The 12,309-nt window shown below is 38.8% G+C and overlaps 2 protein-coding genes across 2 annotated transcripts in view; both read left to right on the top strand.

The window, feature by feature from the left end:
- The first annotated feature begins 8,412 nt into the window (after nt 1-8,412).
- LOC145771232 (uncharacterized) lies at nt 8,413-9,165 on the top strand. Its single transcript, XM_082582965.1, has one exon. It carries the CDS (start codon nt 8,413-8,415, stop codon nt 9,163-9,165), a length of 753 nt encoding a protein of 250 aa, XP_082439091.1.
- A 2,577-nt stretch (nt 9,166-11,742) lies between these two features.
- LOC145771231 (uncharacterized) overlaps nt 11,743-12,309 on the top strand; it is a 35,982-nt gene continuing 35,415 nt past the window's right edge. Inside the window, exon 1 of the mRNA XM_082582964.1 lies at nt 11,743-12,221. Coding sequence (XP_082439090.1) covers nt 11,743-12,221 — 479 coding nt within the window. The remainder of the gene's footprint in view (nt 12,222-12,309) is intronic.

The following is a 12,309-nucleotide window of genomic DNA, read 5'->3' as shown; positions in this document are numbered from 1 at the left end:
GAAGAATACGACTCAGACGAGAGTGTTGAAGATGTCCCTGCCATGTCTCAACATGTTGATAGCATTTGGATTGCTAAGGATGAAACCGAATGGCATAGAGATCCGCTGCCAACTGCCCAAACAAGATCTCGTAACATCCTACGACAAAGAGGTGGGCCTGCAGCAACCAGCAATCTATTTACAGAAAAAGAGCTGTTCAAATCCATCATGAGTCCAGAGATGTGTGACATCATACTAAGAGAAACAAATCGAAAGGCTAGAAGAGTTTATGAAGCTTTCAACAACAATCTCGCAGAAAGATTTCGTAATGCTTCTGAACGGCCACCACTAAGAACATTCGAGCCCTTTACTGAAGTTGAGCTCAGTGCATTTATTGGCATCCTTATTGCTGCTGGTGTACACTGGAATAACAAAGAGAATCTGGAAGATATGTGGAAAGTAGATGCTTTGCCTCTTATACGTGCAGCTATGTCTCGTGACCGCTTCAAGTTGATGCTCAGATTTATCAGATTTGACAACGATAATACACGTGCAGAGCGTGTGCAAACAGATAAAGCTGCACCAATACGAGATCTGTGGCTAATGCTGAATAAAAATTTGGAGAGAGCCTACAAGCCACATGAATGTATCACGATAGATGAACAATTGTTTCCATTTCGAGGACATACCAAATTCACACAGTATATACCATCTAAACCAGCTAAATATGGTATCAAGGTTTTCTGGGCTTGTGATGCATCAAACGCCTACCCGCTGCATGGTCAGCTTTATACTGGAAAACCAATAGATGGTCCCCGACAAACAAATGTTGGTGAGCGAACAGTTTTGGACCTGGTCTGTTTGTATAAAGGCTCTGGAAGAAATGTCACCACCGATAATTTCTTCACAGGTATGCAGCTAGCTAAAGTATTGAACACCTGGGACATGACTTTAGTTGGAACAGTCAGAAAAAACAAGAGGTTTTTGCCAAGCAACATGCAGCCTGGCAAGGAAAGAGCACTTCACTCGACCAATTTCGCCTACCATCGAGATGCAACAGTCTGTTCATATGTGCCAAAGAAAAACAGATCAGTTGTGCTTCTATCATCCATGCACATGACCGGAGAAGTCGAAGCAACACAATCAAGCAAACCAGAGATCATCACGTACTATAATAAAACCAAAGGGGGGGGTGGACACAATGGACAAAATGCTGGGTGAATACACAGTAAAACGACGGACACTGCGTTGGCCTTTGGCGTTTTTCTATAACATGATCGACGTCACTGGCTTAGCGTCGTTTATCATCTACAGGGAACACAAGCCAGTGTTTAGGAAAAAAGACCAACGGAGAAAGTTCCTGAAAGATCTTGCGAAACAGCTATGTATGCCTTCAGTGGAAGCTCGCACTACCAACCGCATGATGATGAGAAACCGCTTCCTTCGAGCTGCAGTGGAAATGGTTCTAGGACGGCCCATTGCGACACCGCCAGAAGGGGCAGAAGCTAACCCCAAAGAACCCCATGGAAATCGAGGAGCTACACCGATTGTTGGCAGTTGCTATGTCTGCAGAGATCAGAAACGAAAACGACGTAAAACCAGGAAAGGCTGCGTGGCTTGCGTTCAGCCTGTGTGCGACGAACACTCCATAACAAAAACAAAGTGTATTACTTGTGACACTGACTAAACCCATCTCGACTAAGTTTTCTTTCATATTTCTGTGTCAAATAAATCATTTCTGTACTCTGTTTCATTCAACATTCAAAAAATTGTCTTTGTGTTATGTATACTGGCATTATTTAGATACACAATGTGCAAGGGTACAATTGTACCCATACCGCCTGTTAAGGGTGTAAAAACAACTCGACCCTAAATCTCGATAACGTGTAAAGATTTTTTGCCGACATTTAGTCTGCATAATCTAACACAGAAATGTAGAGATGTCAGGAAGTTTCAGGTCTCTCGGGTTTCTAGAAAAAAGACTGTCGTATTTTAAAATTGGAATGGGTACAATTGTACCCGTGCAGCCGGACGAAGGTTAATGAGCTTTGCAGTACATTAATTATTCCAAGTCACAATCAATTAACGATCAACAAAACCATTACAAAGCCTAGGCTTCTCACTTCACTCACGAAGAAGGATTGATGAAGTTTGGTTAGTCATTCGTGAAACTATTAATACCGTGCAAATGCTGTTCATGGAAAGAAAACCAATGGGTTACTTGTAATTGTTACTACTGCCCGGGCTGACATGTTGACATGATGCAGAATTAGTTTTCTCAAGGCATCTATCTTGAAAATTTTTCAGTGCGCAATGATTTTTCGGTGAGCAATGATACGTTTTATGCTACGTTTGCAAAGTCGCAAGTAAATTACGAACTTACAGAATTGTTAAAAGAAATCTCTAAGTATCAAAGAGCATATAAAAAATACAAACTTAATTTAAACTGCTCCTTTTTTACTTTGCCGTTTTCCGGTGATCTATTAATTATTTTTAATGCTTTAGTCAAGACAATTATGACCGTTACTCAGTAGCGGATCTAGAAATAAAAATTAAGGGCACCGAGCTCTGTCCAAATAAACTTTTTAAAAAAGAATGAACCGTATAAAATTCGAGGCTTTGAAAAATATGAAAATTGGCTGAGACCTGAGGGCTTGCTCTCAGAAAAATTGACAAAGCTGTAGGCCTACCTATTTTTCGTCGCTTTTTACTCGGATAATGTTTTTGTGTAAGACACACACTTTATTTATATTTTAATATGATTCAACAGATCACAGATAATCCAAGTTTTGTAGAACACTACAGGAAACATTGATCTCGGACATGCGGGCCCACGTGTTTGAGACCATTGCTTTACACGCTACGAAAATAAAATGTCAACAAAACTTGACATAAAGACTAATATACAACTTGCCTTTACACAAGCAACACTATGCCATTAATAAGGTTCGCTAACTGTGCTTCGCGACGCTCTGGGGCGTCGTTATAATTTTCCAAATGCGTCGCACAATGATTTTGTTTCGTGTCTAAGTTCAATTAAAATAATAAAACGCTCACTCATATTATTTTATCCAGGCATGTGCATTCGAACTCATTATTACGAAATTGAAGCTATTGATTATGACATAACAATCACATTACACACTTCTGATTCACTTTACTGCAGCGAGACAAATGAAAGTTGGAGACACAAACAAAAGGATAAAAAATACTTTTCAACAAATTGTCTATTACTGGATGTGTCACAAATCCATTAAACTCGTTTAAGTGTTGCAAAACGTTGAGAACCACTGCTAAGTGCTAATTTATAAATGTAAATTTAACGGAATTTCAATAGAAGACATGTGAAAAATATAAATGTATTTGACGACATTAGTTTGACGTTTGAATAGTTTTTTCAGAGGAGAGAAGTTAGCGCAGTTAATTATTTCTCTTGCGTTTTGCAGCAAATACTTATACAAACATTTGTTTCTACGAGTAAAAGAAATTAGTTGTAGATATCTACATTATGCTATTAATAGTTTATGTGTAGGCCTAATGTTGCATCACCTGCAAGATAAAACACAGAAACGTTTGAGTGTTTTTCAACATAACTTAATTATCGTTTCTAGCACGAGTTGCAACGTTCATCTGATGAAAGGGAAAGTAAAATCAACAACATACAGGTTGATTCATTGCTTCACTGACGTTTCTAGCACCATGATAACTTCGCTCTGAAGATGCGCATTGTCATGGTGCGCGAAAGTCAGTGAAGCGATAAATCAGCCTGCAAGGTACGTATAAAAAAAGTAGCATGAATTTCTCAACAAAACAAAATAATGTCAAATGACTTGATGATTAGAAAGCAGCAGAGCCGTGACCATCATTAGAGTTTTGTTCATTGAAAAACAACAGCAATGTTTTGGACTTTTTCGAGGAGATATAACAAGTATATAAATTAAACGTATCAAAAAAAGTCGAAGCTCTAAGACCGTTGTTTTTTTAGACAGTAAAAGTAACCTATTTTCCTTCAAGCATAAAAATTTTAACCAAACAGTAGGCCTACTCACTTTTTTCTGCTGCGAAAATATCTAAACGTAAATATGGCTCAGAAAAATATTGTATCGTTTTTGTGCATTGCAATATTTATTTTCTTATATATTGCTTTAATAAATTTCATTTTATATTGTCTACAAGTATAAAAAAATCCGGGAGTTATTTTTTGCTTCAGTTTAAAATCAATAAAGTTTTATTTGGTTTAGTAATTTTGATTCTTTGTATTTTTGAACGAAACTAAGAACAGATCAAAAAGTAGCTGGACATGCAATTGTGAAACTGCATGCACTGAATTATCTACCAACTCCATCAAGCAATGCAAAGGAATTTATTTTCACACGAGTCAGTTCAATTATAAACAGCAAAAAATTTATTTCGATCAGCCAGTAGCTAGATCATCTTCAGTTAAGCCTATTAAAATTGAAAATGGTTTTATTTGAATAAGCTTAACTGAAGATGATCTAGCTGCTAGCTGATCAAAATCGATTTTTAGCTATTTATGATTGAACTGACTCGTGTGAAAATAAATTCCTTTGCATTGCAAGACATGTTACCGAGTCTTTCATATCAAACATTGTTGTGGGTTTGACACCTGTCAGAAGATATTTGATTTTCTCCACCAAGTAAGCAGTTGTTACGTAACAAAGGAATTTACCCAGACAGCCACTTTATCTGGTCCACATTTTTACAAGATCGGGTACGGATCTGACCAGACCTTTATTAGATCTGGGCCAGTTAAAGTAGTTGTCTGGGTAATGGGTAGGACCTGATGATATGAAACTGCAAATTATTTGAATAAAATAAGAAAGCTATTTTTTTAACTCGTAATTTTGTTTTAGACAGCTGCATGATATTGTCCTGTCAAGTCACATGGTAGGCTATAGTAGTAACTTCAATGGGTTGCTGTTTATATTTGCGCTAGTTTTTCACTCACCTTGCTAAACTGTATGCTTTCGTAAATCGACCATGCTGCATTATATTCTGCAGCACTTACGCCACTAGTGTTCCCTTGTAGTCATTATGTTCTGTATGAAACGAAAGATTTCGAATTGCTTCTTTGGGAAGCAATTTTTTTTTGTGAGGCTTTATTTCATTTCAAGAGAAAAATAATTTTGCATTGCTTTAAGTTTGAACGAATAGATTTATATACAACTCAGGCTTATGAGTTTACAACTAAAATACTTCGATACATTTTGTTTAATTGCGACATCAAAAACATGGCCGTGATCCCAACATGTTCTCAAGCAGCCTAAGTTATAAATTTTGTGAACAACAATCCCAGTGACAACAATATCTCTATCGTTGTTTTTTGAAAGTTATCACAACACAATTCTGTAGATGTATCTGAAGGGGAAAAGTAGACCAAAGGGCCACAGCCTACGATAACAACTGAGAACTAAAAAAATTAGTTAACTGTTGTTTTTTTGAGCATTACAAAAAAAATTTTAACTGACAGAGTAGCCTACATTAAAAACAAAGACTTTATTAACATCTAAAATAATTAACTTCGATAAACAAATATGGTTTTACCCATAAAATTAGGAATCTGAACCACTCCACTCCTTGTTACTGCAAATTTTGTCGACACTACCCAGCGCAAGTTTACTAGCTACAACCTAACAACATTGACAACAGCTGCAGCTCCCCCTTATCAAACGGTAGCCACTTTAACAAGTCGAAATTCTGCCACTGCGAATGACTACAATGCAACCGCCAACCAATCAGAACATGTTATCAGAGGCTACCGTCCAATTGTGACCCTTCTAGCACTCATCCAGAGAGTTAATGCTTGTTTTGAACTTTATTTGGTAATTACAGAAGAAAAAGAGCAATAGCAGTGGAGAGAATCGAACCCGCGTCAATGAAATGACTACTTGCTAGCCCTAACCCTAACCCCTAAGCCAACCAGCTGACAAAAATCCATCATTTAATTTGCTTTCTATCATCTTCTTTTCGCCATTTTTACGTCACTTAAACCGTAGCTTATGATTGGTTGGCGGTTTCATTCTAGTCAAGTTTAGTGGCAGAATTTCGACTTGTTAAAGTGGCTACCTTATCAAACACTACAGCTAGCTTTTGGTGCACTGCATAAAGAAGGTCGTAATGGAATGTAGAATTGAGCAAAGTCTTCTCATCTTATTGACCTGACATGCAAGCTAAATGTGCATTTTGCACAAAACTTAGTTGCCGAGCCAAAACGTCGGTGGTCGACTAAACGATTTCTGCAAGTTGGTGCACAGAACACAGTTAGATTTCCATTACACGGCACATTACAGTTTTGAAACAAATTTTCGAAAAAGTTTTCTTAGATTTATAGAAAGAACATTCCGTACATCTTCAAATTATTTTCATTGTCTAAATGTAGCGACATGATAACAAAACGTTTAGTTTGCTAGAAGGCAGCAGATGGAAATAGGTAGGTTGTAAAGCGTCCGAAAAAATTAGCCCCATACATGCATGCCATAACTTCAGATCATAAAATAACATGGAGCAATTATAAAAGTTGAAAGTATTTATCAAAAACAAATGATTTTTAAAAGTTGATTTATCAATCAAAAGCTTAATGTTGTGAATCGTAAGAATGGCATCTCTTTTCCTACTATTTAACAAAAACTATTGTAAGTGCTTGTCTGATGTATTTCAATCGGTTTCATGCTGATTGATAACTGTGCAGTGTGCAGTGTTGCGTATACAGTTTGATTCTTCATGACTCGTACGATTCACTCTCACCCCGCTCTGCCGTTATTTCAGTTTGTTGTAGATTGAAAACGTTTACACTATTTTTTCTAGTTTCAATGTTTGGTTCGTTTACAGCAACATGGTTTAATGTTTGCTCAGAAGTTGAATTTCATTTTGCATGTTTAGTTGATTTCAGTAACGATCCTGTGTTTTCCCATGCTAGACAGGTAGACACTACCTAATCTAGCACCCTGAAGAAGTCATTTGTGTCTTATTGACGAAACGTCGGGATAAAAGCAGATTGTCACTTTATACATCTTGTGATAGTTCAGCTTAGTTTGTATCAGAAAAATGTGTGTCATGTTATTCAACAACAATAATAATTTTATGGTTTTATTTATTGTCGCTTTACAACAGCTAAGGTCTTTCAGTAACAGGACTCATTTACAACAGCATCACATTACTACGGACTTATCTTCTAATCTTGACTGTGTTATTTCTAAAGTCATGTGTTGTGTAAACATCTGTCTACAAGCAAGCAACATCGCATCATACATCGAATATGTTGAGCTTATAAGTTCAAATTTTAAAAGTGAGCAACTGCGTTTAAAAATAGTGTTTTAAAAATCGTGGAATGCAATTTTCTAATATATCTAATTATTGCAAGATCATACTTAAGTTCAGGGGCGGCTCGCTAGTGTGTGCTGCGGTGCTGCAGCACTCCCACAAAAATTTTCGCGAAAAGTTTCTCAAATATTTTAGCGTTTCTTCAGCCCAAAATGTAGCTTATGTTTTCTGTTCACAGAATTGCTGACTGTGTAAATTATATTTGGCAACTCTGCGTGCTGTGATATATTTTGCGCAAGGTTACAATAAAACAAACACTCGATCGTGACGTCAACGAGCCGCATGTTTTCTTGACTTGCCTACACAAACGAACAGCAAACGCTTGTGCTGCGTTTCAAACAGCACATTCAGGGTTGCCAGGTTGGCATTTTTTATGTTGTTTGGCATGAAAAAAATCCTGTTTAACTTTTTTCAAAATTTGGCAGTTTTTTGGCTTTTCTTGTTATTTTTTTTGCCGAATAATTTTTGTTTGGCATTTTTTAATTTGGCCTTTTAAACGTTATTCACATGGCTAACCCACTTGTTTGGTTTTAGGCTTTGCAGCTGTTGTTTATGACTGACCAGTCAGGCCTACCGCCTGTTAGCCTACTGTAATGAATATTAATATTTTACTAATAGGCCTACTAACATTGTTTTACCAAGTGAGTAACATTTCCCTGTCGTGCTCAGATGCTGTGACAGCACAATAGCTGAACGTGTTATTCACATTTGTTTGTTGATCGTCCCCTTCAAAATACTACACATTTGCGAAACTCTTAAATAAGCCAGTTTTATTTTAAACTTTTATCACAATTTCGAGCTGAAAATACGCTCAGAATGTAACTATACAAATGTCATTTTTCAAAATTTTCTGGGGGAGGCTCGCAGACCCCCCTTTGTTGAATTCGGCTTTGGCGAACACGCAGCACCCCCATTTCTAGAACTCACCAGCCGCCACTGCTTAAGTTTCATACTTAAGATCATACTTAAGACAAGGCTGTTCAGGAAATCTCAGCATCAGAGCACATCTTCGTCTTGGGGGACTTCAACGCCAGGGTGGGGGCAGACAATGAGTCTTGGCAAAATGTGCTGGGTCACCATGGGATTGGCAAAATGAACGACAACGGGCAAAGGCTCCTCGAGCTTTGCTGCTACCACAACCTTTGTGTAACAAACACTTTCTTCCAAAACAAGGCTATCCATAAAGCATCCTGGCGACACCCCAGATCGCAACGATGGCACCAGTTAGATCTAGTCATCACACGACGTACCTCTTTAAACAGTGTCTGCAACACAAGATCATACCACAGTGCAGACTGCGACACTGACCACTCTCTTGTTGCCTCAAGGATAACAATAAGACCCAAGAGGCTGCATCACATCAAGAAGAAAGGTCAGCCAAAAATCGATGTCAGCAAAACCTCCCTTCCAAACAAAAACCAGAAGTTCTTTGAACGTCTTGAAGAAAGCCTGAACATTGCCCAGACTCAGGACGCAGAACACATGTGGGAGTCACTGAGTAAGACCATCCACAGTGCAGCCGTCCAGATCTATGGAGAGAAGAAGCGAAAGAACACAGACTGGTTTGAAGCACACATCTCTATGTTGAAACCAATTATCGACCTGAAACGTAAAGCACTGCTCAGCTACAAACAAAACCCGAGCAGTCAGAACCTACAAGCCCTAAAAGCCGCCCGACACAAAGCTCAGCAAACCTCACGCCGCTGTGCTAACAACCACTGGCTTCTGCTGTCAGAACGTATCCAGTTTGCATCAGACAGTGGCAACATAAGAAAAATGTATGAGGGCATCAAGCAAGCAACAGGAAAACCAATCAAAAAGTGTGCCCCCCTTAACCCTTATTAGCACAGGGATTTTAGGTAACTTAATCAGCACAGATGTTGACAAAATGTCAACATGGCATTTTCTAGTATTTTTCGATACAAATGCGCTGGTCTCAAAGTGAAGTTGTTATTTTAGATGATTTGACTACCATTAATGCTAGTTGGGAGGTCTGTTTCCTACCCAGGACATAGTTTTAACTTACTAGCTCTCAGATAAAATGCAAAGAAATCTTAACAAGCGAAGTTTTACCACGTGTATTTCAAACACAAAAACGAAGAAACGTGGAGCACTACAACAAATTTGTTCAGCATTCCAAGCAATATTGGTTCTTCTGAAGTTTTTTGTGTCGCGGGCAAACCCGGCGGCTACAAGTGACACATGCAGATCGAGTATGCTTTGCACATCTGTAGCATCTTCTCCGTTTGATACTTTGAACTGTGCGATTGAAAGTGCTTGAAGTAGCAGCATCGATGAACCCCAACTTTTCGGCAAGTAGTTTAGTTTCTCTCGCCAAATTTATTTTTTGACATACAGTTGAGCAAAGCTAAGTTGTTTGAGAAAATCTGGGTTTTTTTGTTACTTTTCCCATTGTCTCTCATTATGATAAATGCGTTGTTACTGGCAACATTTATCAAATTGTAATTTATAACCATTGGCCAACGGTTTTTTTTCCTCAAGCAATTGAATTCTTCGTAGTTTTCATCAAGAGTGTCAACTCCACCTTTATGCTTGTTATGATCTATGATAGCCTAACTGTAGGTTTTCTCTGAGAGTCAGTGATGGAAACAGAAGAGTGTGAAGAAGACATCATGAGGACATTCCTGTTTCGTTTAGGTACATATGACAATAGCAGAAACTTGTTCAATTGGTCATACAACGCTTCAGTACTTTCCACCTCCTTCTTCTTGCTGATTTGAGCTGCGATGGAACTTCACGGCGATCAGCCATTACTGTTCCTACCAATGCAAGATTTTAAAGCAAAAGATTGCAAACCAGTCCATGAGATATAAAAATCTGTAAACGTGTATATCCCGACCACTACCAAAGGAAACAGAACACAGGTTCATCACTATATCATCTGCAAGATTTCTGTGAGGAGACGAGTTGGGTTCTCTTCCGGAATAAAGAATGCCACTTAGAGCAAAACCTGATGTGGCTTCACACAGCCAAAAGAATTTTAGACCATATTTCCTTGGTTTTGATGGCGTGTAGCCTATGTTCTTTCAAGAAATTTGCCTCGATATCCGACCAAGTGTTCATCCACAGTCAATGCTTCCTTAGGAATGTAAACGTTGCGCAGGCTACTGTTGAATGCTTCCCATACCCCTCGAAAAGCAGCTAACCTGTCGTTCCGTTGTCTGTCTGGTCGATTGCGATAGTTATCAAAACGCATGCATCGTAGCAGAAATTTGAATCGATTTAGTGCCATAGCCACTCTATAAAATGGCCTGCTATCAAGAGGATCCCACAATCGACGTAAATCGGTGAAGTTATCTCTGTCCAAGCCAGCACGTATCAAATTGCAAGACCTGTCTCAACATCTTCAATTGTGAAGTTTTTGTGTACAGAACTAGGCAACATCTTACATTCGTGTCTCACGTCCCTTGCTTTTCTATTCATCTCACGTACTATCTGAAGTATAATTTCTGGCCGATAAAATAATTTGAAGGCATCCACTTCAAGTTCAGGAGCAGCATCAATCCGAAGCTGTTGCGTCAATATATTTCTTCTTCCGAGCCGCCTGGAAAAGGATTTGCATAATAGGTTGCATTGCCACCTGTTATTGGTACTTTATCTTCTGTTATCTGTTACTTTATCTTTTTTAGCTGTTATCTTCATCTTCTGAGGAACCATCATTAGATTCTTGATCTGCATCACTACCAGTCTCGTCATCTTCACTTTCTTCCTCAAAGACATCTATATCGAACAGTTCCTCTTCTTCCAAAGGCAGTTCATCAACATCTGGTATGGACACACATTCACTACCACAGTACCACATGTAACCTCAGCACTAGAGTCGCTATCAACATCATCAAAAGTTATTTGCAGTTCTTATTTGCCTCTTGAAATGAAAATCTTTTCTGTCTGTCCATCAGTAAATTTCCACCTTACTGTAATTAACCGAAACAACTTTTGAATTTGAAATAGGTAATATTTCATGCCAAGTATCTTGTAAAAGCTAAGGTAAACGTCTCCGACACAACTACTTAGACAGTATTTTTCTTCTGAGTTATATCAACTAGCAGTCTAACTCCTCCTAGTGACTAGGTCACTAGGTGACTAGGACCTAGTCAGACAGCGATTCACTAAATACATGTGCAACTTTCCTGTAAGTCGCCGCCTATCACTTTGTGATAATACCTAGCTACTGCATAGTGGCTTGAAATCCCAAACTCCTATTGTTTCTGATTGTTGACATTTTGTCAACAGATGTACCGATTAAGTTAAAACGCAAATAACTCATTGTGGAAGCAATTTAACGTTTTGCAATCTCTACAATAGTAAGCCACTCAGAAGTTCTCCTTCGTCACTGGATGTTGCTGAGCTAGTGCATAAGGTGCGAAAGCAATCTCACACAAAAAAGTCTATGTTGACAAAATGTCAACGCATGTGCTGATAAGGGTTAAAGCATCGACTGGCGAGATCCTTACAGACAAGAACAAGCAGATGGCACGCTGGGTGGAACATTACCTGGGACTATATTCAACAGAAAACTCAGTCTCTCAAGAAGTGCTAGGCAACATTGAAGATTTACCTGTTATAGCAGAGCTTGATGCAGAACCTACTTTAGAAGAACTGAGTAAAGCCATTGACTCTATGCAAAGTGGGAAAGCACCGGGAGAGGATAACATTCCAGCCGAGGTCATAAAGTGTGGGAAACCTGTCCTGCTAAAACCACTGCACGAGCTACTGCGTCTTTGTTGGAAAGAGGGCCAAGTACCGCAGTCCATGCGCAACTCCAAGATCATTAGTACAAGAACAAGGGGGATCGCACTGATTGTAACAGCTACAGAGGCATCTCTCTGCTTAGCATCGTGGAAAAAGTCTTTGCCAAGGTGGTCCTTAGGCGCCTTCAGGTATTGGCCGACAGGGTCTACCCTGAATCTCAGTGCGGGTTCCGCGTCCAGAGGTCCACAACAGACATGATTTTCTCCGTAAGACAGC

Source organism: Aplidium turbinatum, chromosome 5, assembly GCF_918807975.1.
Source record: "Aplidium turbinatum chromosome 5, kaAplTurb1.1, whole genome shotgun sequence".
NCBI classification, from domain to species: Eukaryota; Metazoa; Chordata; class Ascidiacea; order Aplousobranchia; family Polyclinidae; genus Aplidium; species Aplidium turbinatum.
Note: the sequence above shows the minus strand (reverse complement) of the source record. Positions and strands in the feature narration are given on the sequence as shown.

What these genes read in the sequence shown, in the direction of transcription:
- LOC145771232 (XM_082582965.1), top strand. Translation starts at nt 8,413, where the DNA reads ATGAACGACAACGGGCAAAGGCTCCTCGAGCTTTGCTGCTACCACAAC.